The sequence below is a fragment of the Phaethon aethereus genome (assembly GCF_964289735.1).
Source record: "Phaethon aethereus genome assembly, chromosome: 17".
NCBI lineage: Eukaryota > Metazoa > Chordata > Aves > Phaethontiformes > Phaethontidae > Phaethon > Phaethon aethereus.
This window is the reverse complement of record NC_138593.1, coordinates 8,042,000-8,069,881: the sequence shown is the minus strand read 5'-3', so window position 1 is coordinate 8,069,881 and position 27,882 is coordinate 8,042,000. Positions and strand designations below refer to the sequence as shown.

The following is a 27,882-nucleotide window of genomic DNA, read 5'->3' as shown; positions in this document are numbered from 1 at the left end:
TCCACAAGCAACCTTTCAGCAAAATACTAGCCATGCTGTATAGCAAGGACCAGATACATTAGTTAAGATTCTGGGGGCCCCTCTTCCCAAGCATCATGCAGCTTGCAGCAAAGTACTGACTCCACTCATCTTCCCATTGAAATTGAAACTGTCTTTTGTCTGATACATGCACGCAGTGGAGCGATGGAAGAGTAACCCATCCTGTCTGCCATGCAATAATAATGGCTATGTCAATGTGCCTGTCGATCTCCTACCTGAGGATCTCTCTTGCACTCCCCATCCTCCTCACAACTGCAGCTATGTTGAAAGTTCAACCCTGACAAGGCAGTATTAGAGATGGAGGGAAGCTCTACTGGTGGTGTTAAAACAAGGGGGAGAAGGGAGGGGAGAAAATGGAGGAGCTAATTGTATGCACTGCAACTCTTCCTAAAAATAAGAAACTGAGTTATCACAGTGTTTCTTATAGGGCTTTATGCATTCAAACTTCTCTAAATGAGGGACTACACCATGCATTGCACATCGCCATATAGATGACTGTATACCATTACCTAAAATTGAACTGAGTCTGTTCAACCTACCCTGCACTCCAATTTGTCACAGAAACAGTTTCCCTAGCCCATTCACATAATGAATGTGGATATGAAGTTAATGCCAAGGAAGATAAGCACCCTCAGGGTTATTTAAGCCTACCCTTCTTTGTCATTCCCTGCATTATTTCTTAGGCAGCATTATATAGGAGTTAAAAAAAAAAAAAAAGCAGAAGGGGAAACAGGGTAGTGGCACATCATCCAGATCCAATGCCAGCGTTTACAGTGACCTTGCTGGCTGAAAAATATTTTATTGTTATCTATTTCAAAATCCATCAGGGTCAGTCTTAAAATTTGTTTTGTTTTCAGAGAAGATACTGAAGGACATATTGAACAGGTGTATTTTGTCAGGCTAATGTCTCTCCTGTCTCTACAGAAAACTTCTCAAATTCTTCATATATATCATGCTCATCCAGTAAAGTATGAAATACATACCAGGTTCCACAAAGCAACAAGTCATATTTCAGAAGCTCAGCGCTTTGTTAGGGCACTCTGGATGAAGTCCTGTCCAGCTGAAAGGAAAGGCTCAGGTCCCATTAATACCAGTCAGGTGAGAATTTAACTCTCTTTAATTGCCCCTTTTAGCTTAAACATAGCCATATGAGCAGTAAGAAGGTAAAGTAAACCAGCTTCTGTGTTATGACTCCCACAGACTCAGAGAGGAATCACTGTTCAGCCAGCCTTTCCAGCCTTTGTTGAAGTCCACGATCACATCCAACCAAGAAATGTTGCCCACACTACAAAATTTTGCAAGGTTCTTCATCACCTAAACAGCAGCAGTGCATATGTGCTGGATCAAGCCTCTACTTGGGAGATACCAGCAGGATCGAGGTGCCTTGAAACGCAAGGCTTGTAATCTGTGAGGTTAAAAGCAGCAGTAGAGAATTAGGTGTCCAATTCCCACTGAGAACTAGTGGTAATTAGTATCTACAATAATACAAAGGCCCACGCAATTAGTATGCAAAGATGCTTGTGCAGAAGGCAGGCTGACTGAGATTTAATTTTTAGGGTTTCCACAGAGATTTTATTTGTGACCTAACACTTGATTTTACCTTCAATATTCCACTATATCTACCTACCCTATCCTTAACAGCACAGCCAGCAAGATTGCGAAAGACAGCTTATCTACAGAGAGCGTTTCCCTGCTATCGAGTATGTGATGTCCCTCAATTTAAATTGCAACGGTTTCTTCTTTGAATGATTGCTAAATGGCAAGAACAAAACCTATGACTGTCAGGCTCTAAGCATCACAATTTCTTATGGCTTTACAGCAGAACATTAAGACAGGATGAAGAATTAGCTGTGTCAAGGAGAAAATTTGCTACTGTCAAATTTGTTTAGTTATTCGGAGTTACAAATATGATTTGCTGCTACCAAAAAATCAACTAGGCTGTATTAAAAGTGTAATTTGATACCTGGCTATAAATCTCTTTAATAAAGGTGTGGTGGAAATGATATTACCCATATATAAAGATTAATCTCTATTTAAATATATACAAATTCAGGAAGCTGAACAATGCTGAAACCAAGAGAAGCTTCTTCTAAAGTGCGAAGTTGCTTTGTTGCTCCTGGTAAATGCTAATTCTTTTTGCTGCCCGTTTGGTTGGACTTTACATTTAACCACACAGTTTTATTTATTATTCTCACTCTGAACTTTCACGGCATTGCTTTCATCAGCTAAATTCCCCCTTTCGAAACAAACATCTATTTGAACAAAAACAGTCTTTAAAAAAAAAAAAATCAAAGCATTTTTAGTGAAATGAAGTTTTCTGGACTGAATTACCCAGCCTACACCATAGCATGCTCAGCCACTGGAAATTATTTAGAAACAACCGAAGGATAGGGCCAAAGGCCCGAGGCCTTTATCTGGGCCAGATGATTGATGTGCTGTGGGCCCCGCTGTGGTTAACAGTGATTTTTATCTGTTGCTAGCAGCAACAGTCAGGGGCGCAGCGTGAGGCCAGCAGCCGGCCGTGGCGCTGCAGCAGGCCCGCACACAGGGACAGACAAATAGTCTTTTCAGCCGGACAGGTCTCATGGGGGGCTTTGACATAAAGGGCCCTTTGGAAAGGCTGGAATTGTCAGCCCTTTGATGGCCGCATGCTGGGCCATTAGCTTCTGTTACTAATTTGCGGTGCATGTGAGAGGGCAGATCCACGGGAACACCTGCGAGCGGCTCGGGTGCATTGTGGGACGGGTTCTGTAGGGAGAGCCGAGGAATAAAGGACGAGGCATAACCCTTCCATCTAAAGGGCAGATGACACAGGCTATTATCGTTTCCAGCCATCAAAAGGACGGCTCTGAAGTAACATCAAGCCGTCTAACTCAAACCTGGAAAAGCAAAAAAACTGGGGAAATTCTGAGTTAATAAGGGGCCATCTGTAACACAACGTGCCAGGCTTCTGCAGGAACTTTTTGGGGAGAGGTGATCTTACACATCGGGATACCCAACAAGAACAGGCAGGATTCAAGGATAAACCATCACCTGTGCTTGTACCGATTCCAAAATTCCCCATCTCCTTGAGCCCCTGTGTGCAAAACATAAAAAAAAAAGTAATGGGGGAAATAATATTGAAGATGAAGATGTTCACAGCAGGTACCAGCCCTGAACAGAAGTGGAAGAAATGCCATTTTTAACTGTTGGGGTAACTTCTTAAAGGCACAGATTCCTGCACTCTGAACAATATTACATTTTTCCACCAGCAGAAGCCATAGACCATTAAAGCCTTCACACAATTGGGTCTGCCAGCGCACCCTGAAGGTCTCCCTGCCCCACTCACGAGTTAACCAAGGCACAGCAAACAGCATGCCCGAGATCTCAGAGCAAGATTATAGGAGTGCTGGGAATACAACACAGACCTTCTGTCTCCTCCTCCTGGCTTTGAACACAAAACCATGGTTCCTTTGTTGGGTTAACATTCAGGATACTGAAATTATAAGCATTCAAGGCTGCAACTTTAAAGATTAATACAAAAGCAACTTTTGTATTACATTTGTGAAAGCAACCACAAAAGTACATATTGTAAAGTAATCCGCAAGTCGTACTACTGTAGGCCACTTCAGCGGCTAATGAACGCGTTAACTTTCAGTCTGAGTTTCACTGGAAAGCAATTTTTCCAACCAAATTATAAAGTCTGCTTGAGTAACAGGATCATTTACAACTCTCACGGCACCATGGTGTCACAAAAATACCACTCCAACAGAATTAAATAGGTGTCAGAGACCACCACAATATCCGAATGTACCCAACCCCAACTCCAGTCAGAGGGAAGAAAGCCCACTGGGACAGACACACCAAGTCTACACCGATGCTGAAGGTACACTTTTACCAAACAAAATTTCTGTAAAACTTGGTTTGCACAGTCAGTGTTCATGCTACAGCAGTGCTCAGAGGCAGGAGCCAGAAACAGGGCTCCACCGCATCAAGCCACTGGTTTTCAGCCCTGGGACATCAGACCTCCAGCTTTGCCAAGTACTTCTTAAATGAACTGTAAAAGGGCAGCTAAGAAAAGCAAGCCTGTGGTCAAGATGCCCTTAAATTCAAAACATAGAGCTCTACACCTTTAGTGGCATTTCTCTTAAGGTGTTTGCAAATTGGAAGAGGTTGAAAACCACCAGCAAGACTTAAGTGAGGTGTGAGAGAAACCTACCATTATAAAGGATGTCTGAGTAAAAGGGCAACAGACTTTGACCAAATTGAAATCCAAAAAATATTAAAAGCACATTACTACAAGTCTGAAATCAGAAAATGCCAACAGCAAGGCTCCGTGAAGTTCTGAATCTGGCTCCTCACAATGCAACTTCAATTATGTGTCCTTCCTACCTGTGCTTCCAGCTTTACAGCAACTGAACACATTCAAATGTCTGAAAACCCCAATTAATGAGATCTTGATCAAGCCATTGTAAGCTCATTTTCAATGGCATGTTTGCCTTAGGTTTCACAGCCACTGATAAGAATTAATTTATTTTAAAGCCAATTCTGACAAAATCAGTCAACTTGAGAAGGTACTGGTGAGTGAAAACACCACGCTCAGTAAAGCTGCAAGCCACAGCCACACTGTGGTCCTGTTTAGCTGGGAAAGACCCACTCCCTCTATGTATTTGGCTTCCTTGGGATTCCTCCAACTTCCTACTGCTGTCATTGACAGAGATGAAAAAAATCCCACTGTTCTCCCACTCATTGTCCAAGGCCAGTGAGGTAAAGAGCTACCTGAACAGAATACGTACAAGGATGTTTGCCCAAGCAAAGACAGATCAGAGATAAGGTTTTGATCAGATCAGGTGTAAGACATTCATGAGGTGAAGCAAAAACTAGTCCTATTGAGGATCTTTCTTTCACAGTCCAAGTGACTTTCCTCAAGTACAACAAAGCAAAAAACCTCCAAATCCCTCCTCCTTGCCCCCCAAAAAACTCCAGATAAAACCAGCAGGTGCCAGCCGTGTTGCTCAGATGATGAATCCTTTGTATACCTCATGGATTATGCTCCATTCCACTGGCCCTGCATCCAAGAGCTGGCAGGCAGCCCGCACAGCAGCTTTGTTTCTGCACATTTCAACTTTAACTTAACCTTTTCACACAATCATCTTCTACTCACTTTCCCCAGCTGTCCAGTATAGCAATGAAGAAAATTAACGTGAAACTCCAAATTGCCCTTCTAATTTTTCTTTCTCTGTTGAGAACCCGCCCTCCTCTTTGATCTTCCCAATGAGCCTGTTTTGATTGCTGACCCAACCACCTGAACAGAAACTTTAAAGAGCAAGTCACTGATGCACAGTGTGTCATAGCACTTTGGGCCAACAAGATGGGTAGTATGTGGACATGTTAGTTAAAAACATGCCAGATCCCTTCTTCCTAAACACCAGATTAATCTAAAGTTAATTTGTATTGCTCTTCATGCATGTTTGAACACGTACACTTCATTAAAACCACATTGCCTAAAACAACTTCCACTGTTTTGCCCATTCAATGCAGCAGTGGTACTGGAAGCTTTTGAGGAACTGATTTCCTTTATATTTGCAAGACTATTCAAATTTCAGCATTCGGTTCCAAAAGGCAACTAACACATCAATCTTGCCAACTCAACACCTCAGTGGCCGTCATTCAACTGAGGAACTCAACAGAAACACTTTCCAAAATCCCTGGCTTGGTTTGCTGTTCCACTCTTCCCTCGAGATGCTTTAAAATCTACTGAGTTTACAGGTAAAGCAGGGACTGACAGGCTATGCTGCCCACAGTACTTGTGCTCTGCACCAACCACAGTGAAGCTCATCAGCGATGCAGAGATTAATTGTTAGCTTTTGCTAACATCCTTCAGATTAACTTTACATCGATCATTGGCCATTATACAAATAAAGTCACTGAAATAAAGCACTGCTACAGAATCAATTTCTTTTAGTTTTGATAAATGAATGCCTTGGCTTTTATTTCCCACATAAATGCCTACTTTTTTTTCCATATATGCATCAAGAGGCCACCATACCGCAGCAACATGAGAGATTTGTGTGTTTGTCTCATTTAGTGTCTACTAAGGATTTCTATATGATGCCACTCATCCTGATCCTGCAGACCTAGCCCAGCTCCCCAGGCCTTCCGCCCTTCTGCTTAGGTCTGTTCCAGTGTCTGATGAAGGAAACAACACAGACAATTTAAGAAGAAACATGGGTGGGGGAGAGAGAGAGAGAAAGAAAGAAAGAAAGGCCTTTCTTCTAGGGAACGTCTGTAATTTCCTTAAAATATTAACCAATTCTTACTGTACCTTCTCACATGACACCAGACACAGTGTTTGTGGAAACAGCCCTTTAATTCCCTCCCTTCCAATGCTCTAAATAGGATCCATAAATAGGATTCATATAATGAAGAGGATTCTGGCATGCCTGAAAAAGTTCTACTTGTTAAGAAAAATATTGAAAAATTATGTGCCGTGAGAAGTATGATTGTTTGTTTCTTCCGAAATGCAAATACGCAAATAAGGACACAATAAGTTTTAAAAAATACTAGAAGTCTTAAATAGCTACCCAAAAACAATGCAGCCAAGCTTGAGAAAAAGATGTAGATATGAAAATCATAATTATCTAGCAATAGGACTAATCCAAAGAGATTGGCTGGAAATAGAATAAGAAAGAAAACAAGGAAAGTGATAAACACGTGAGACTGTAGCATTTGGTTTCAGCGTGGGCCAGGTGGCTCCCTTGGCACTTGGCAGCAGAGAGTATTTCAGACTCAGAAGGCAGAGAAGCTGCCTGCCCCAGCCACAGCCTGCTGGGCTGTTACAGGTTCAGAGATCACGCTCACTATCCAGTAAGCACAGCTGTACTTTCCCCACTAATGGCTAGATTTAGTTGCAATTGCAGAGATCTTCATGCCACCATGCTTCTTTGCAAATTTGGGCAATAACTAATGCTACTGTGGGCTGTAGGTTGATCTAAATTAGGTCTCTCATACTCCAGTTCTTCTAGTCATCATACAATGTCCAGGTGTATGAGACTCTTCCGAGCCAGGACAGGCCTCTGGTGGGACTGAGCAGTGGCTAGCACCTTGAGAGGGTCACCAGGACACCAGAGACCAGGGCACAAGGGAGATGCTACCACGCATTTAGTTCGGCAGCTTCACAGTGGCATGTTCTAGCTGATGACTCCTAGTTCTGTCTAATGCCACTGCCACGTTGCTTTGCTCTTTGAGTTTCAGCTTATGCTTCACACAGTCACATCCCCTGGAGCACACTCTGGGTCGCAGGCTTTCCTAGACCAGCAGACAGTTTTGGATACAGTCAGTCCCAGCTGCTTCCAGGTGATAGAAACAGGAAAAGTCACTGACCTGATATCACCCAAGACAAAGGGCTGGGAAGAAGGCGGCAAAAAAGAGGGAAAGAAAAAAACCAAGTACGCATATATATAAAATTGTTCAGTTTGTGGCTGGTGTTTTAAGAATTAAATATTTTCTTCTAGTCCCTTCAGGTGCTTTCCATCCCACATCCTCCAAACAGACACATTATGCCGCAGGAATGATCTTCACAAGGTCTGACATTCTAGGAAGGGCAGTAGTTTAGCCACCTCCTCAGTGTTCTGCACAACAATTAGTAGAAGCCACATATTTATTATGCTACACATCAAAGATGTGGTCTTGCCTTGGATAAGATTTCATAGGTACTTTTAAAAAGGGATGCATTAAATACATTTCTCAGGAAAAACAGCATAACAACAACAAAACCTGCAAAAAAATAAAACACAAGAAACCAACCACACATGCACAAACACACAAGCTTCCAGACATTTAATTACAAAATATGAGTATGACAGACATCAACAAGCCTACAGGAAGATTCCTGCTTCAGTATTCAATGCAGCCTCAATAAATATTTCAAGGTTTCAAATGGATGCTTTGCAATAGCACAGTTTCCATTTGCACAAGTGCCAGAAGGAAGAATTCAACACAGGCTTAAAGCAAAAGCAGAGTATTTTCCTGTAAAACTTTAATTGGGAAACTGACACTATATAATCTGTACATCATTGCCTCCGAGCTGTTGTTAAAAAATTAAAGCTGTATCAAAAGAACTGCTTTGTTAAATTAACACGTTATGCATACCAGACATAATCTGCACCGGGAAAGGAAATAGCTTTGAGTCAAAAATGCAGTGATTGCTATGGTTGTCAGTGACAGAGGCTGAGGCAAGCAATGTAACCAGACAAAGCATCTCACATGCCTCCTGTACAGACACATGCCCTTAGAAACACATAGGCTTTAATTCAAAACCTGAACAAAACCAACGGACAAGCAGGATTTCATTACAGTGATCGTTACAGCTACAAATCACACAGCAGATTGTGCGAATTCAATATGAAGTTTTCATGACGCACAGGTACAGGGCAAGGCTGTGCTGCCAGAGCCCTGCTGCTGAGCTCACCCATGCTTTTATTCCAAGGTTGGCAGCAAGGAAGGAGCTAGAGCCCCCAGTACTAGAGTGATGGCCCCGATGGGCGTGAGGGCTCTGGACCGGCCATGGGAGCCTCTTCCTCATGGATGTAAGACATCCCAGTCCCATGGTCCAGCAGGAGGCACTGCCTTCCACACGCTTGCTTCGCAGCATCCCCAGGACATCAGCCGGTGCCGTAACCGGCACCAGCAGCACGGCAAGCTGGGCTGCAAGCCACAGCAGGGGGACAGGAGAAGCTGAGGGGCCTGGTTTGAGGAGAGGGGTGGTCAGACAGGGACATGGGACAAGCAGCACAGAGCTCCTTATACTCTAGGCACAAGACACAAAAATTAGGTGGACCTTCTGTTCAGAACTACCTTACCCTTTTTAGTAAATACTCAATAAAACACCCTCCATCTGTGCATCCCAATGTACAAATGAGACAAGTACCACTACCCCATTTTAAGGCTAGAGAAACTCAGGCACTGAGGCTCAGAGCAACCTGCCCAAGGCCTCTTTAAAAGTATTAATTTAAAACCTCATTTGCTCAAGGTCTCTCTCTGAACCTTGTCCATTCTAATTCTGAAGTTTGCTCAGCAAATACATAACAAAAACAAACCAAGTGCCCTAAGTGGTCCCAAGAATATGACCACCTTCTCTGTTTTAACCTTTGTAAGCCCATGTCACAGCCATCGTCCTTTTGGCTTCAGATTAGTGCAGGCTCATCAAACAGGCTACGCTTTGAAAAGTGACTCATCACTTTGCATGCCAAACCCCTGACAATGTGAGAGCCTCAAAAAGGCCGGGAGTTTTCTAAAAATACGGAGCACACTCCCCTAGAAAAACTGGTTCATCTCATACGTTTCAAGTTGTTCACCTCTGAATTTGAAGTGGCAAAGTAATTTTGGAAGATCTGAGCTATAACGTTTCCTCAATAAGTTTTACAGCTTTGCACGTGACAGCCTGCTAGCTTCATTCCGTGCACCAAGAGCCTAAGGCACTGCTGTGGTCTGCAGTGGTAAAGATGGGTTAACAGTTCTGAGGCTTTTAAGATAAGCAAAATTTCCCTTGACGTTGTAAACTCTTCAGGTGGTTAGAGACAACAGTTTCTGCTTTTTTGATGTCTTCTCAGAAAATAGCTCACATAACTTTATCAGTCTCTGGGGTGACCATCAGATAACCAAGCTATTCCTGTCTGAACCACTCAATGCATCTCCACCTTCCTGTCACTGGCAATCCACAAGACAACCAGGGGACTGGAGCTAACCACATGGCTCACAACTTAACTGATTAAGTAGGTGGGAACTGATGCCAGCTCAGCTCAAAATGTCCTTCTCTGCTAACCAGAAGCTAGCCGCAAGCTGTAGAGGGGAATGACCACAGATAACACACTGATACCGAAACCGTTTGGTGAAGTTGCAGGCTTCCTGTTCGAGTGCTCTCACAATCTCTTAGAAATGAATCTTCAGCAGCAAACTGGCTGCAGTTAAATAGGCTGTCTAGGTCGTCATGTGGTGTGTATTACTGACTCTTGTTTTCAAGGGACCATCTATTACTCTCTCCTGCCCTCTTCCCCAGCTCTCTAGAAATGAACCGAATTAGGGCTCTTCAGAGAACAGCAAGTCCTTAGAGGGAGGGAAGGATGCTTAGAAGAAGTCTTTGACCACCCTCCACCCGTTACAACTTGATGTCTGCCAGTTACACAGTGCTTAGTGGCCTCGGGCATCTTCCCTGTGGTATCCTAATCTTCATGCTTCAAGCTCTTTTTCTCTTAAACCAGTGTGCTACTTGGCCTAGATGCTATTAAGCAGCTTTAGAAGAGCAACATGAATACAGCGGGGAAAATGTGTTCTGCGAACTGGAAGAGGAGGTTTGATCTAACTTTGATCACAAGCCTTACAATCATGCTTGTGTCAACACCTGCTTGTATTTTGCTACAAAGAATGCTTACAGAGAAAAGCCTTGGAAACGAGTGATTTTGAAAACAGATTTTTACTCTCTGGTTCATTACAAGTATCCCATTGAGTTTAACTTCTCAGTTGTTCATGGTACTGCTGCTCAGTCTGAAGGTCCTAGCCCTCACCTAGTGAAGTCAGTAAGAAATTTCCACCGACACCATTTGGTGTCCTTAACTAGGTGGCAGAAAGAAGGGTACGTGGCTTTAGTCACTCAATAGGACATCATTTTTGGAGTTCTAATAGTTGTCACAATGATCTGATGATATATGGAAATCAGTTCATCAAGAATAATTTTGAAGAAAAGTAATACCAAGCCATATGCTGCAATTGAAGGTAGGGTGAAACCCCACAGACAACAGCTACGTTTTTACTTGCTCAGCTATAGCTATTTGTAGAGTGTATGTGACAAAGGCAAAATAAAGCAGTTTACTGCAGTTGACAGCAGAATTTCAACAATCTATTAAAACACGTATACATTTTACCCACCTCAATGTACAATTTTTTTCTTTTTGTAATTACCGACCGGTCTGACTATGATGCTGCATGAGTTAAATGAACACATTATGTAGTCTATACCATCCCACATCTACAGCACTCTAATTGCTATGATACATCTGAAAATCACCCTGCTTTGATTAGGTAATTTCAAGCATAGCATGAACCATCCCAACACGTAGTATGACCATATCCAGAAAACCTGAGAATTACACACAATAGCTTCTGAATCAAAACAAAAACTTCTTTTTGCTTACAGATAACAAAGTATCAGTCTAAAAAACTGAACTGAGGTTTGCAAACATCTAGCATCTACACAGTCCTAACATGCTTCTCAAAGACTGCCAACATCATGACACTTTCTGGAGAACACGTGGTAAATTAATCAGACAAGAAAATTCCTCAGGATACTACAGATCTAGGCCGCAAGTCTTCGGGCACACAAAGTCTTATCCATCAGCCAGCACAGAGATGAAATGCAGACAGTAAAGGTATGAGTCAGGCTACATTCCTGTAGAAACCACTGCAGACGTATCCACAATGATGTAAGTGTATGCCAGTTTCCCATCATTCTGGTTGCAAAACTCTGAATATTAACAACCAGTAGCACAGTCATGCATCTGGAAAGAATCTATAAATAAAGTAATTAATTCGGTTAAAAATCTAGCTGTGATACCATTTGAGTGTGTAACTCAGCAGCACCATGTAAGGACCGCTAGTGCTTTCTGGGTTTTTTGGGGGGTTTTTTTGAGACACATACTAACACCATAATCAAAAGCAATTTTGAGCTCAAAACTGACCTCAAGGTTACAAGACACTATGGCAGACTGTTCCCTTTCATTGGAAGTACATTGTACAGCTAAGACGTTAGTACATACACACCGGATGGACCATGGGACTAATTAAAAAGCAGCTTTGGTGGCTGTATCTGTTCCAAGAGCAGGTTAGTAAACCAAACTTTAAAAAAAGTAATGAAACCAAAGGTGCTACAGAAGCAGACAATTCCCACAAAAACAAAGCAGAGCTCAGAGTGATGAACAATTGTTTTACACAACCTCAATGCCTTTGAGTTTCTGACCTGTGATGAGCTGAAAAATGAGAGAATGGCTACAATCACTTGAAAACTAAGCTGAAACACTGGGTATTCTGAACTGAAAGTTAAAAATTTCTCCATGAAATTAGTCTCATTGATCCAACAGGTTTTAAAATAAGACTTATAATGACCAACTTTTGGGTATGGCAATGCCTGAATTTCAGAATTACACCACTGCCTCCCTAAAGTCATTTACTAAAACAAAGCTGAGAAAAAAGCAGAGGGTACTTGGCCTTACCAGTTGCCAAATGGCATTGCAAAGGTCTCCCACTCCTGCGTGATTCATCTCTCATGCACAAATTAGGCACAACAGATTCATTTACACTTCTGCCCTTGCCCTACATTCCCTGGCTTTCTGGAATTGCAGTCAGTCCTTCTGCATCATGTAAGGAGGAGTCTCTTACAGTTTCATTTATTTATTTTCTACAGAAAGGAGAAAGGACACCTTTCTAAAATGTTACCAGCAAGTCATGGTGACTGGGGCTAGAGTTGACCACACGGAACTGTGATGCTGAAACACTAAGGCGGTGGGAAGTTAAAACACTGACCCTGTGTAAGAAACATTTCTCATGGGTGACCAGGGCTTCCATCTGAATGTTCTTCTTCCAGCAAAGCAAGCGCTGCAGATGGGAAATCCAGTCTCTTCAGCAACGATTTTACTCTTGCAGCAGGAGCTTAACCATTCCTAGAAAGGCAGCCCAGGAACCCTGGGCTCCTCCCTGAACCACCTTCTGACAGAAGTAAGCATGGTGCTTCTCTGTTCTCTCACCCCGCAGGAATGGAGGAGCGCTGCCTTTCCACTACAGACACAACTACTATATGCCCCAGTATATTTACATTTTATCAGCCAGCCACATTGCAGCCAGGCTGAAACGTGAAGTGAGAATGAGAGAAACCTCAGCCTACAGCAGATTTCCCCCCCATTTGCAGTTTTTGCAGCAGAGCCACCACACCTTCAGCATGTTACCAAAACCTTTTTCAGTGTGAGATCTGACTTCGGATTGCATCTGTTGTTTTGTTAAAGTTGCATCTTTGTCTTCTGTTAGGACAGGGAAGAAATTGAAGATCTCTCTCTCTAGCCTTTAATAACATATCCCAGTTAAAAGAAAAAAAAAGGAGCCAAGGAAAAAATGCAAGTGATGAAATTGAGTAAAGAACACCAACCTACAGGAAACCTTCCTTACACTCTGGATGTGCAATGACTAGTTTTATCACCAACCCACATAACTTACCCGCTCTAGACTAGTTTATTTCATTGCAGTTTAAGACAGGGAAGACCATTTTGGGACTGATAAGCGATCGGTCCTTGAGCATAAGGACAACAGAGTAATCCACTGAGCCACCCAATTCAATATTTTAAATCTTATAATGCTTTAAGATGGCAGATAGTGTTTTCTAACACCCATAGCACCCACCAAGTTGGTGCACTCGATCCCTTTTCCTTGCTCTCTCTTGTGCACCTAACTATTAAGGCCAACAAAACATGTTCGTCTTTTATTTCTACTATAGCATTCTGAGTTAGCGATGCTGTTATTTCCTCTGCTGCTCCCCTTACCCTCCGTGGCTGTGCATGCAGGTTTCTGCAAGGGCATATTGAGATATGAGATAAAACAAGAGAGCGTGAAACCCCGTTCCCGCCACATAAATTTCCTCTGAGGAACCTACCGCAGAACCCAGCACAACAAACACCAGCACGCTCACGCAGCCCTCAGAAATGGGCTGTTTTAACCCCTTCTCTAGTTATAAAGCCAATTCTCACTGCACAAGACTAGTAGACAATTAAAGAAAAATCAAAAGCAAATCCCCCAAGAGGCCCCACACTTGACCCCTGTTCATTGTGCTCATCAGGTAAGTGGCCCTGATTCTAATCAGCCGCCTGTTTTAATCATCTTTTTGTTGGTTTTGGTAAAGGAAAAGGAAAGAAAGTTAAAGAAAGGCAAAAGATTGTAAGGAAAGAAAGCCGTAAGAGCAAATAACAATGTGAAAACAGCTGAGCGAGACAAGCAAATACCCTGTCCTATTACACAAGGAAAGCTACATCATATATATGACAAAACTGCCTCAGGACAGTCTTAATCAAAAAGGTCCAGAAATAAAGACCAGATATTCTCGAAATCCTTTGCCCTTCCTCTTCAGCAAATTCAAGATGGATTTAGGACAACTCTTCATTTTAGCATGCAAGATCAGAGACAGCGAGGTTCTCCTACCCCAAAAGCCAAGGAGAACTGGGAATTTCGGGGGATGCATCTGTATAACAATAGTGCCTTTCTAGTCAGATTAGAGATCTGTTCACCGCCAGGCCCGAGCTGAGCTGATGGCAATGGCAGAGGAGATTAAAAACGTGGGCAAAAATCACACAGAAGTCACATGCCCCATCCCTCAAGGGGCTCGCAAGGGCTCACAGTGTCAGCTGGCTGCACCTCCCCTGCAGCTGGGGGGCTTATGGAAATCAGCACCACCCCACTGCGCTCCGGCCGCAGGGACAAAAGGGCACCGCTGCTGCTACGCTACGGCTGCGCTGGGAGCCTCCTAAGCAGCCCCTCTGCCAAGGCCACTGGTTCAGGCAGACTGAAATTCTGCCAGAGAAGGCCCTTTGTGCTTACTTACGGCTGTGGAGATGAGTGAAAATTTATGGGACTTTTCATCCTAATTAAAAGCAGAGGTCATCTAAGAAGAAACAGACTTTCAGAAAAGGGAACTTCTAAAGGAAAATGTGTTGTAAAGAAGTTCATGGACTTCAGTATTTGTAAAGCTGAAGTAGGTAGTTTATTTATGTTTGTACTTCTGCTTACGCTCTTCATGGGACATTTCAAAAACCCTCAAGAGCTCGCACGGATCTGGAATAATATATGCACTAATTACTCAACAGCATTTGAGCTCATGGGTTATGGGGAAGCCTCTGGAGTCAAGGGGCCAGCTCCTCGGCTGGCTTACAGCAACCTGGCTCCATCCCACACAGCACTCGGAGCAAACAAACTATTTATTCAGTGAACTCAGCTTGTCCAGGTGAATTCAAACACCGGGATAGCCCTTGTAAAGCAAGGCTATTTAGGTACACGTGAAAAGAAAACCAGCAGAAGTTAAATGCTTTAGACTGACACCCAGCATTATACTCCTGGCTCTCGAAAATTCCTGCTACCTTAGAAGGAGAACACCTTTCAAAATTCTTTATGTTTCTATTACTTATTATTATTATTTTTCTATTTTTTAAAAATCCTTTGTGCTGTCGTTGCTCTAAGAGGCCATATCACTTTATTATGGTCTGGTTTTTTCCCTCTTTTTAACTGAGTATCTATCTCCAAAGAAGACAGAGTATTGCTCCACCTGAAGGGGACCTATCTGCCATTATTTTTCTTGTCCAGAAGACAAAGACAATTATAGTCCCTCTTTTATACTTAGCATCATGGCAAAATGAGATTAATACTTATTTTGGAATTATTATTCCCCTATTCATAAATCTTGTCCAGAAAGTCTTGCTGATCTTGCCAGCCCACAGGCACACTATTGTAGGAAATACATATTAAATTCACTTTTATCATTTAACTTTGGCTACACCTCAAGGAGTTTTAGATTCCTAACAAGAGCCCTGTTTCCAATATTGATTTTTGGCAAAGAAAAATGCTAATTTATCAGAGGTCCTAAAATACAATGAATTTTCCAGCCCAACTAAGAAATGTTACCTACCTATAGAGGAGAGATTTTTCATTAGTGTATGACAGCTCAGCAGGTGGATAAACACCATTAGTTACAATTCAAGTTTGCCTCTGGTCACCAAGCATGCTTCTGCACCCATGAGCTGAAGCACATTCAACAATTCCCAACCAGAAGTATTATATGCTTCATAGCAACAATTTTGTTGATCTTTAGGTAGAAATTTATCCTGCTTAGGACACCAGTTTCTCCATGGCAATCTCAAAGATGGCAAGGTATACAATTATCACCTGTGTTAGGTGTTGGACCGCGTTCCATGTGGGAAGTGGTACTGAGTTGTATGGAAAAGATGCCATTGAAGGTACTTTTCCAAGTCTGACAATTTGGTACCCAGCCTAAGAGCACAAGAGCATCCCTGAAGCACAGAGGGGATCAGGGGAACACTGCTGGCATGATCTTCAGCAAGTTTCTGTAACCTGTTAACTGAACCTGCCTATGCACGCACTAAGGATTTCTGGCGTAGGAATGGCCTCTGTAGCGGGGACCATCTGCTTCAGGGTTTCACAGAACTGCACTGAGCTGGCAGAAAACTAAAACAGGCCATGAAAAGAACTTTACAGGGTATACGAGGGTATATAAACGTGCAAAGAGTCAACAGTTCCTAGACTGATTATTACCTAGCACTTTGCAGTCATTCATATCTATCGTCCTTACCACTGAGCTCGTTGCGCTGGACACTACCTCCATGCTGTAAATCAGGTGAATTACAGCTCAGTACTTGTCATCCCAGCAAGTGTGCCCACGGGTATGAGCTAAAAAGATCTCAGTGGGGTAGCGAAGTCATGGGCAGCTGTGTTGGGTGACAGCCCACTGTATAGCCACATCAAGTGCACAGCACAGGAGTCCTGGAAGGCTGCAAAGATCATCACTAGCCACTGGAAAGCCAGTTCCAAAAATCAACAATGTAATTTGAGAGCAGCAGTCAGGAAGGAGCAGACTGGGATACAGGCAGACGGTGCAGCAAGGCTCAGGGTGCTCAAAGCCTACCCAGCGCTTGCCTGTACCACATCAGGTTCCAGCTTCATCTGGGTAATGAGATAATCAGTCTCAGGCTACGTCACCAAGTAGAAGGAAAGAAGGCTGCAGATAGCACTGAGTTGACTCTGGATGACCCAAGCATCTCTGCAAGCCTTATGGTGTTTTGCACGTTTCTTTCTATCCATGAGCTGCAGTCTAAGTTATCTGAGACACTGGTTTCCGGCGCTCAACAAGGAAGATGTAAAATCAACAGAATTTGATGAGCTGCCAGGGATTTGACTAGGCTGCAAAGGCTTTGATATTTTACAGAAGCTCAGAATAAAAATCAGCTGCTGCTGTTGCCAAGTGTATGTTACTGTTTTTATTAAAAAAAAAAAAAAAAAAAAAAAATCTTCCAAGAACAAATAAAATCAAACAGACATCTCATCCTCCTGTGCTTTTGTTCCAGGGTACGCTCAAACAGGTTGGTTCCCTGGCTATCCATTTTACCATGTGCTTTCAAGTTTATTCTTTTATTCACTCCCACATTTTAGCCCCTTGCATTTCAGAAGAGGAACAGCTGCACAGATGCTCTATAAATAAACTACATAATTTATTGGAAGAGGTTTTTTGTTTATTTTTTTAAGCTACCACATATTCCCAGTTTTATCCTTTTCTGTGCTCTCTACAAAACCGAGTCAAGTTCAACTGCAGCTTGGGTTTGTCTACACAATGTGCTCAACCTTAAAAACAATTGCAACTTTTTAGACATTAATAACAAACTGTATGTAGTGATTTTATATTCATCGTAACTATTTTCTAACTATGTTAGGTCCTAAGTTGACTGAACTATCAGAAATAAATTTGAAAACTGGTCCACCCAGCGGATAAACATCAGTAATATCTAGGAACCCCAAAATACAGCTAATTTCTAATTCTGTGTGTATTTTTTAACAAATCAGTGCATTTTCAGGTAGACAGGTCTCTCATCTTGTTACCAAAAAGAAAATCTGTTTTGTCTGCTCAGAGGACAGACAGACCTTTCTGACTAAAATCACTAATCTCATCTGTGTGTGCAGGAAGTGTGACAAATGCCTAGAGTAGCCTATCACACGTATGCAACCACCAAGTCATAAAGGGAGTAAGATATTAACCTCCATAAACAAACTAGTATTCTATTTCTCAGCACAGCGGAAGTATACATTTAATAAGATAAGGATATGAAACACATGCTACTGATGAGATAAGGAGCCTGCAGAAACAGTACAGACATAGATATGTCTTATGTTATCCAAATAAAAGTAAATGCCGTATTTTGGGAAATAGATTTAGAAGAAATTTTGTCTGTGATATTTACAGATAGACTGTGAAACTATGTGCCAAGTCTCTGTTAATGCTATTTTTTCAGGCTACAATTTTCAACTGTAGAAATTAAATCTAGGTGCAGCTGAAGTTAACCAGAGGTTATTTGGGAACTTCAACAAGACCAGAATTTCAGAGAGTTATTTCAAGCACAGTCCTTGCTTAGACACTTAACGCTCCATGGGAAGCCTGAAGTCAATGAAGTTCTTGGAATATTCAACACTCAGGAGTTATTATTTAGACACTTGCATTTAGTTTTCTTCTTAGCTCTAGCTCCAGAATCTGTACCTTATGTATGAGCAGTTTGCTGAGGTTTTCAACATTAGCCTGCTCTGACTGCCCAGACAGGCCTTGCTTGCCTTCTCTCTGTGGCCCAGCTGGATGAGCTGAACCTTGGATTGAGATTTTTCATACAAGATTACTACTACAGGTTTTAAGTCCTCTTTTTGCAAATGCACATTTTCTTAAAATGTGCATTTTCTACAAATGTTTCTGAAAGCAAACAACTCTGCAAGGATGACTGAACCAAGTGAATGGTGCAGCGTGCAGATTCGAAACGAGCTAATTAAAAATGAACACGCACAAAATAGTTTGTGGTATTTAAACAGCTGCTTATGAAACCTAGTACAAGAACTTCACCAAGTAACGATATATATCATCATTCTGCAAGTGACAGTCTTCTACAACACAAGCCATGCAGAGATATCAGGAGGAGCACTCAATACAGGAACGGTCTCCATCGTGCCTCCTGCTAGCACTAGTTTTTATCATGCTTTCACCATGTCTGGCAAACAACCTATTTGATGCAAACAGAGGCAGAGCCAAAATACTGACTTAGTGTTTCATATACAGCTGCTTTCATGAGAAAATGAAAACTGTTACAAGATATTATGGACAACCCCTGGTTTGGGGCCAATTGTCTTGAACCAGTGGTTTGAACATCTCTCTGCCACCTGGGAGAATCAGCTTCCAAAGCAGGTTTGGGCCAGTGAAGTCTGGCAGTGCTGGAAGTGATAGTCTCTGCCTTATGCTAAATCAATTTAGAGCAGCATCGGAGTCTTAAGGGAAATGGTCAGCCTCAACAGCTGGCACATAGTGAGGCAGAAGGCAGTTTAATAGGGAAAATGACAACCCATAAGGAAAAGTAACCCCAGCTCACACTACTCATGATCTCAAAATACTGCTTTGGCACGCAGAAAGCTCTTACCTCCCTTGAGAAGTTATGGGTTGGCTAAATAAAAGAACCTTGTCCCCACACATGCACAGAGAAGGAGCTAGAAATTGTCTCAAAATCATTTCTCTAAGAGACAAAAGTAAATTTCTTAACAGCCAGCAATAGAGGAAAACAGTTCTATGATTTATTGGCCTTGAGACTCTAAAAAGAATTCTTTGGCCTTTTTCCATTAAGATTTTGCAACCTATGTTATAGCCAGTGGGAAGTTGTTTAATTCCCAAACCATGCCCTCAGTCATAAAATCTGTGAAGATGATTCATTATTATTTATGTGGTGCCATGGGCATGCAGGGCATTTTACAGACAAATAAAAAGTACAGCATCTGCCTTTAGAAGCTTAGGTGAATCCAACTGTTCATGTATATGGGAAGCAGTGCTCAACTGGTCCTAGAGCAAACATTCCTCATCACTCAATGAATTAAGTAATTAAGTAATGATACTCACCTGGGATACTGGAAAGATTTAGACAGGAGGATATTTAGGAGATGTGTCATTACTGTCTAAAAATTTGTGACATTATTTCATTAAAACTGCAAGGCTTTTCAAGTCACATGTTATTTTGTAATGGCTTTATGATTAAAATGTACTTAGTCTTGTATTATGAATTTCTGATAATATGTATGATAGCATGCGACAGTGTCGCTATGAAATCAGACCATGTATCTTGCACTGCCTAGCAATTTTTTCTCTGTGTGCACTGCACCGGGTAGGAGCTCACAGGTTCTATCATACGACTCTAAACATGCAACACAAATTATTGAAAGAAAATAATTAATGTGATTATCGCCCCAAAAAAGTGTACCAGGTCTCCACATCAACTTCCTGAAGTATACAAAATCCACCCTTGTTCTGGTCCAGAGCAGTTATAGCTCTTGGTAAGAAAAAGAGTTTGGGATCATTCACCTAGAAGGCAAAACTTTAGCACAGCAGAGATTGTGAAAACAGCAATTACTTTCAGTAAGTGTAGGCAAGAATTGTTAGCTGGACCGAGACATTCTCATTCAGATTTGCATACAAGATTAGCATACACCTTCATCTACAACCTTTGCACCAGCAATGAGGGTATACATGACTTATTGACTGAACAACCAGGGTATCATAACAGATATCTACACACCATACATTTGTTATGAGAGTCAGATATAATGTGATTCCAGGAATTCTCATGTTGACATTGCTAAACCACTCACACCCTCTCCTATTTCCTTATTAGTATATACAATAAGGTCTGTGTGCCTGCCTTTGTGGACAGCTGACACAAAATAAACAAATATTTGTACCACCTCTACAATGAAGAAATGTCATTATTGCACATACAAATAAGATACATGTGAACAGAAATGGTCAATTAAACATCACTGTTACATTGCATACACATGCAGACATGTCCTGGCCCTGTAACACCAGCCCTAGAACACCGGTACCTACAGCATTCCTGCAAGGAAAACACCAGCAACACCCTCCTCTGAAAACAAGGGAGCTTGTTTTACAACTCGCAGTTTGTAAATGAGAATATCAACTTTTTTTATTGACACTGTTGAGGGTCACAAACCTCCTTAAAAAGGAGTAATTTTGTCTTTTATTGTTGTATTTAACACACAAAAGAAAACCTGTACGGGGGAGGGAAGACAGGAGGCAAGTATCTCCCACCGGTGTTGAAAACTCTTCCCCACTGACGTCTTTTAATTTTCAGGAGGTGACTATCTAGCTGAAATCCAGTATAAAACAACAAAAAAAACCCCTCCCTATAAGTATAAAATTAAACTGAAGAAGCCCCCAGACTCTTAATGCACTCTCACATGTCAGGGCTCTCCCTGGCCAGGTGCATGACAGTCCTGTACTCTAATCCTATTTTTTATGTTCTGCATTTCTTTCATGTCAGTGGATATGCAATAGGTAGTGTAAACCTCTGCAATCAACATCAACAGAAGTGAAAGAATTATCTGTAAAATGACTTACGGAGTAGCCTCTTCCTGAAAGCGATTGAGCAGAACTCTGTGGGAGGAAACAATATGCCACAGTAAGTAATGCAAGAGATTCTGTGTAATGTAAGATAAGAATCATTTTGCGATTCCCTCCCCCAGCCCAATATTCCTTAGGGGAAAACTTCACAACCGGGGCGCCTCGAATGATCTTCTGACATTCTGCGTGCTGCCACAGGAGTAACAGCAAAAGAGCGTTTCCAGGTGAGGGCTGCGGGGCTCTTTCAGACAACAGTTTCATAAGCCAGAACAGGGCTTCAACAGCACCTTCCAACTAAGGTAAAAGCTCTCAGCCTGGGATACGTCTTCACAGCAGCAAAGTGCACATTTTGAACTGTCCTTCTTCAGTATGTAATGGCAGCTGCGAAGGAACAGCACGCCTGTGTGAGGATGCTTTCCTGAATCAGGGCTGCACATTTTGCCTCGACTCCAGCTTTCAATCATGTAACTGTATAACCCACTTTCCATTCCCCTCTAGGAATTTGTGAGCCTCCAGCCTTCACTGCTGCACTATTACCATATGACAACTCTATCTGAAACAACAATAGCAGCAAAGCACTAATTTATCATCTCTCAGAGCTTTAATAAGTATTCTGTCCCTTTTGAGTAAGTTAAATTACATTGTTTATTCCTGCTCTTCATTTCAGCTCCTCCTGCTTCTTTCTCTACCACATGCTCACCTGCCAAATCATTTGGTTCTTTTCCTTTTCATTACACCAACTCCACTCACTTGGATCCCTTTCCCCTCTCTACGACCCAAGACTGTCGAGCTGCTGTTTCTCGCTGGCAGTGACTTTCTCAAAGAAGCTAAATGAATTCCACCTCTATCTCCAGCTGCTGCTACACGCCTTCTTTTCAGAAATTAAAAAGAAACAGGAACAGTGCTGGCATATGACACCACATGACCCAGCAAGTACTCTGCAGGCCAATTTCCAAGTGTGATTTATAATCATACTGCCCTCACTACGTGATTTTATTAAACAAGATTCAGGAAGTCCTAGCAGTCCCGTTTCCAAGACTGATGTTCTAGTGGGTACCAAAGCCTGAACAGAAATACCAAATTGTTGCAGGCTGATCTTGAGGATTGTTTGTCTTTTTACAGCAGCGCCAGAAGTTACCGTGTTACTAAATCACCACAAGAGCACAATACCCCAAAGAGATTGATGCAAACCGATTGCAGGCTATTGCAAATACTTGTAATTTTCCACCAGCAAGATAATAGTTCCTTTGTACTACCAGTTTGCACACCTTTTGATCAGAAGATACCTAGATACACACAGAAACCTTTCCAGACTCCTGCACTCAATGGAAGACTGGATTCTCTTGTCACTCTGCCTGTGCACGCTCTGTGCCACTGTCTTGCAGTTGCCCAGAGAAGCAATTTGCCAGCTAAGAGCCTGCTAAGGAAAGTTTCCAAAGGGAAAAAGAGACAACAGCAAAGCCCTACAAATAAGTGAGTGTGCTGCTGGAGGAAGGAGGGCTCCCCATTAATCCTCTCGCCAGTTGGCACAGGAACCAGGGTGCCAGATGGAAGGAAAGCTATGGCACAGCTCTTCCCAGGTCTCACACACAGGTCGGCAGCCAATCTGTGAGTGGGTGCCAGTCCCCATCACTGGCATGCGACGCCTGCACCTCTGTCCTGCTGTAGCTCAGGAGACCTCTGTTCTGCAGGGAGAGGACGGCTTTCACAGGCACGTCTGAGATAGCAGTAACAAACCGCTAACAGCGTTCAACTTTCTGCCTTTTGCATATTGCACATTAATTTGGCCTCTGCCTTCAAGCTCTATAAAAGAGTAGAGAGCTACTTATAAACCTCTTTAATGTAAACTGCCTAGAACAAGCTACAAACTGGTGAAATGAAAGGCAGTACAGTTATCTCTTTTTTTGAGGAAAGTAAGACAAAACTGTCCCTCCCTCTAAGTGCTTTTTAAAAACCCCCAAAAACCTCATGGAATTCAGCCTTGTATAGAAAAAAGGTTAATAATGATATCCTGCTATCTACATAAGTATGTTGAACAGCTGAACACAATTCTCTCTTCTGACACTTTGGATAGCTTGATCAGTCAGTTCACCTAAAGTACACATAGAAATGAGGAGAGGGCAAATAACCTGCTTGGAGAGGTGGGAGGAGGAAAGGAGAAGGGGTGGCAGTCCTCACTCTCACCCCCACCCCATCAACTCAGATTTAACAAAGATTGACAAGGTCTAACAAATTGGAAATAATAACCAAAAACAGAAACAAGAGGTTTCAATAGAAGCTTCTCTCTAGGGAAACAGCCTCTCAGAGCATTTTCACTTACCAGTTATTTTCAATCTTTGAGCCTTGTGCACACCCAAAATATTTTCCCAGGATGGAGCAGACCCTCGGACAACAAACTCAAACGCACTAACAACAGACCTGCTTTTCTTAGATAACTTTCAAGCATCCCAAGCTGTCCAAGAACCCCAGGAATCTGCAGACCACTGATTTAAAACCACTGAGTAGAAAACAATAAAAACAGTTGCTGAATAAAGTGTTACATCAGAAATAATTAAAACTGAATGGCAATTTACTATGTCATTTTTCACATCTAAGAACTTCTTCCTCCATTACAAGTTTTAACATTAAATTTCCTGGAAATCGGGAGGGTGGGGAAGGAGGGGATTCCTCCCCCCAATTTTTATTGCATGTATAAAGTTAGTAACTGGTGAATACTTTGGATTCAACTCGTAAAATCCTTTCCAACAATTAGGTTTATGCACAGCCATGTCCCACACTCTCCAGAGCTGTTTGCAGGCATTTTTCTGCACATCTAACAAACCACTATTGCTTTCTTGGTTAGCGGGGAACACTACAGGCTCTTTAGGAGGATCCATACCAACTGCCACATGTAGAAACTTTGAAAGCCCCAGCTAATATCAGCTACGAGTGCCAGAGCAGAACAGTTTGCGTGCAACTGTGACGGATATTCCTACAGAAAAAAATCTTTGGGGGTCGATTTAAACATAGCTCAATCCATATGTCTCTGTATCAAGATCAAATAATGAAAAAAGTAATCAATCGTGGCTGCAAATATAAGAAATCTTATTGGAAGTTTAACTTGGCATCTACCCAAAGTTGAAGAAACCTCTTTTAACTATGAATGAGTGCTTGTCTGGCCAGAGCAGTTACTGGGGCAAATCTTTAGCTGGAATGACCTACAGAGGCTCTTACCTACAGGACAGGAGCACTTACATGGAGGGCTGTCATAAAATTCTTATTCTCAAAATAGTCTATTTGCTATTTTGGTCCATTTTCTCCTTGTCTGAAGGTACATCAAGCAGCAGAGTATGACGGTCACCACAGTACCCAGCTAGCCACATTCATGTTAGCGCTGCACCGACCAGCACAGCACCTGCCTGGTAGCTTGGTTCACCTGAGACCAAAACCCAAACCAGCTCTTACTGCTTCAATCCAGGCACCCAAGCAGGCTCAGTTCTGGCCTTCAGATACCGTCTGATGAATGCATGGCAGGCAGGAAAGATGCAGCCAAACACACAACTCAGAGACAGAGGATCGTGACCCCACCTGGCCAACTCTCTGCAGCCAGATGCAGGAACAGCTGCCACATCATGCCATTCCAGAAGCCTTCACAGCTGCAAAACCCAACACTGCAGAAAAAGTGGGAGATGGGGAGAGTGATGTGCCCGCACAGCCAAGCGGGCACGGGCCAGCTGATCTGCCAGCCCTCTGTCGAAGCCGCTGCGGCAGACGCATCCATGGCGAGCGTGCAGATGCTGCTCCCGTTGTCTGCAGCTGCCATGTGAAGCAATCCCGAGCAGGCTCTGGGGGAGGGCAGAGGCCCTCTCTGCCTGGCTTGAGCACGGGCTTTTGTGCTTCTCATGCCTCTTTCAGCACCGTCTGGAATACCATGGGTTTCTAAGGGAGACTGTTACTAGTTAGGGGCAAAATGAGTGTGGTCTGTGCATTTTATGATGCATAAGTGGAACTACAGTGCTAGATGGCATTTGTGCATTAAGATAAATGGCTTATAATATTTTGCAGATGATGTGCTCTTTTACAACTAGAGATTTTTGGTTCCTTTTAAGCCCAAGGTTAAAAACAAAACCAGACAGCACAGACAAGACATTTCAGTTATGTCACAGAGTGAATTATTTCTACCCTGGGATAGCTCTCGTGTTAATTACACTGGATATAAAAAAAACCCCGCACCTTTCTGGCAGCAAAGACAAGATCTTACTGTTGAAAGACTCTACTATCCCCCCACCAACGTCCTTGAGAGTTTGAGTTACACTGCAATCTGCAATCGTATTTAAAAGATTTCTTCCTTTATTCCTGATAAACACTATGATTGCAATTTAGAAAAGAAAATTATGACAAAATCTCACCAATAACCTTCAGCAGGTTTTCCAAGATCATCTATTCAATGGGCAGAAAAGTTATTTTCCTTCTATAAATGAAAGCATGGCCTTCCACTGTTCTCATGATGTAAAAGAAATAAAGACACTCTCTGTTCAACTTCAGTAAAAAGCCACTGGGTTATTTATTAAACTAGAAAGACAGTAGGAAGGGCTTTAAAATCCAGTAATAATCAAGGTAACAGGACACCACAAGCCAATTCCCCACTCTCAATGGGTCAGGCAGGTTTCAACTTGGATCTTTTGTATTCTTGATATATGAACTAACTATATAAGGGGATTAGATAAAAGCAGGTGATGGCAGCATGACCACAAAATTAGCTCTTGGTTTTGGTATTCAGTTCCCTCCTCTTTGGCTAAAAGACCTAAATTAACATATTTCAGAAGTGTCAAGAGTTCATTCCAGCTTTTCTGAAATGTGTCACTTTTGCTGGCTGAAACTAAAAGTGTATTGGGTACCTCTGAGTCAGCTGTTGAAACAGCCATTTTGGGCAAATAGCTATTGCTATGTGGGCAGAGGACAGTCCCCAAAAGAGCCTCCTAGCACTATTATTTACATCACCTCCATGTTAGTGTGGAAACTGAGCCAGAGAAAGACTTAGACATGCCCAATGTCACCCAAGGAGTTGCCAGCAGAGGAGGGAACTGAGACAGACTTCCCAGCTCCTATTTAGTGCCTAATCTTGCCTTGCCAAATCACAGGCCCAAACTTATTATACAGCCCAATACTGCAAGCCTGATTTGGTTGATCAACACTCAGCACAGTTAATCAATAATATGGAGAGAACTAATTTTTAATTACATTTTATAGCATTTGTTCAGGATGAAAACTCACCCCAGCTGTACCTGTCTTCCACTATTTCTTGGCTGCCCCAATTGTGCAGTCAGGTAGACTGGGGCACAAGGAAGCATACACGTTTACCCATCCACTTGGTCATTCACAGAACATTCAACAACAGAATATTGGTTCAGCTTTGAATCAGCTTAGAGAAATTTAGTATTTCCTTTCCAAGCAAGTCCTTTACAAAACTCAACTGTCTTAGGATGAGAGGGGTAAGTGGGGAGGAGGGCAAAAAGGGCCGAGGGCAGAAGATATCCCAGACCTTAACACTGAGTCTCTTAACACAGCTAATTTCCATAGTCACACTCCTGTCTGTTAATACAATGAGTTCAATTGACTTGGCAAAGGTCACAGAGAGATTCTGATGTTCACTTAGATTAGAAACCAGGACCTGACAAGATAACCACAATACATGATGAATGATTTTGGGTGTCACACAAAACTTGGATGTGTTCCTTCTTTAATTCACTTACTTTATTAGGTTGGATAAACAAAGGGTGTTATTCTCGGAAATACTGTAAAACCAGCTTAGTAAGATATCAAACTACACAAGGTCTAAACATCTGTTACTGCCTAGATAAGTTACAGAACAGCTTCCAACCAAGACACTTAGATTCCATAGACACTTAGATGGCTATACACAGCAGAAGGAGAGATGGCTGCTGACCAGGAACGAACGAACTACATAGAGTAAGCCAGGAACAACATGAAAAGACCTCACATTTCTGAAACACACAGACCATGCACTACTGCTGCTTCCACTCAAACCACCTTGGCCAACTTCACAGAACCTTCTCCAGACTTACTTTCTTCCTGCTTCACTACCTGAAGCTTCATGCAAGTCATTACAACTTTGCTCATAATTTCTGCTGCAGCAGTTTTCATGCAAGCATTTGGTATTTGGAGGGACACAAAGACAAAAGTAGATAGCATGCTGAAGGGACCAGAAGAATGTGACTTGAAAGGTTTCAAATCCTTGCATGTATATTCAAACCAGCTTCCCAAGACTCATGGTTAAGGAGGGGGTCTTAAAACTATCCTGTTGTTACCTTTACTTTGCTAAGCTCTACGATGCTCTTAGTCCACTCTTCAAACTGGGGATCAGATTCTAGTGTGTTATACATGGGGAACGATGGACAGCACGTGCCACGGAGTTTGCAGTCTACATGTTGCTATCGCAAGGGCTTCCAAAAAACTCCTTCAACACACTCAGTAACATCCCTGACTATTGCACTGAGGTGTTCCTGGCCTCAGACATGCCAAACTGTGCTGTCCCACAGCCACCCTGCCTGGAGCCAAGACCAGGTATCCCACGCGTGCCAAAATTTGCAAAGTGTATAAATGTGGACCTGTGG

The 27,882-nt window shown here is 42.4% G+C and overlaps 1 protein-coding gene across 1 annotated transcript in view; it reads right to left on the bottom strand.

The window, feature by feature from the left end:
* The window catches only part of FBRSL1 (fibrosin like 1), a 550,180-nt gene that overhangs the window by 274,114 nt on the left and 248,184 nt on the right, over nucleotides 1-27,882 (bottom strand). The window contains exon 4 of the mRNA XM_082007705.1: nucleotides 21,266-21,301. Coding sequence (XP_081863831.1) covers nucleotides 21,266-21,301 — 36 coding nt within the window. The remainder of the gene's footprint in view (nucleotides 1-21,265; nucleotides 21,302-27,882) is intronic.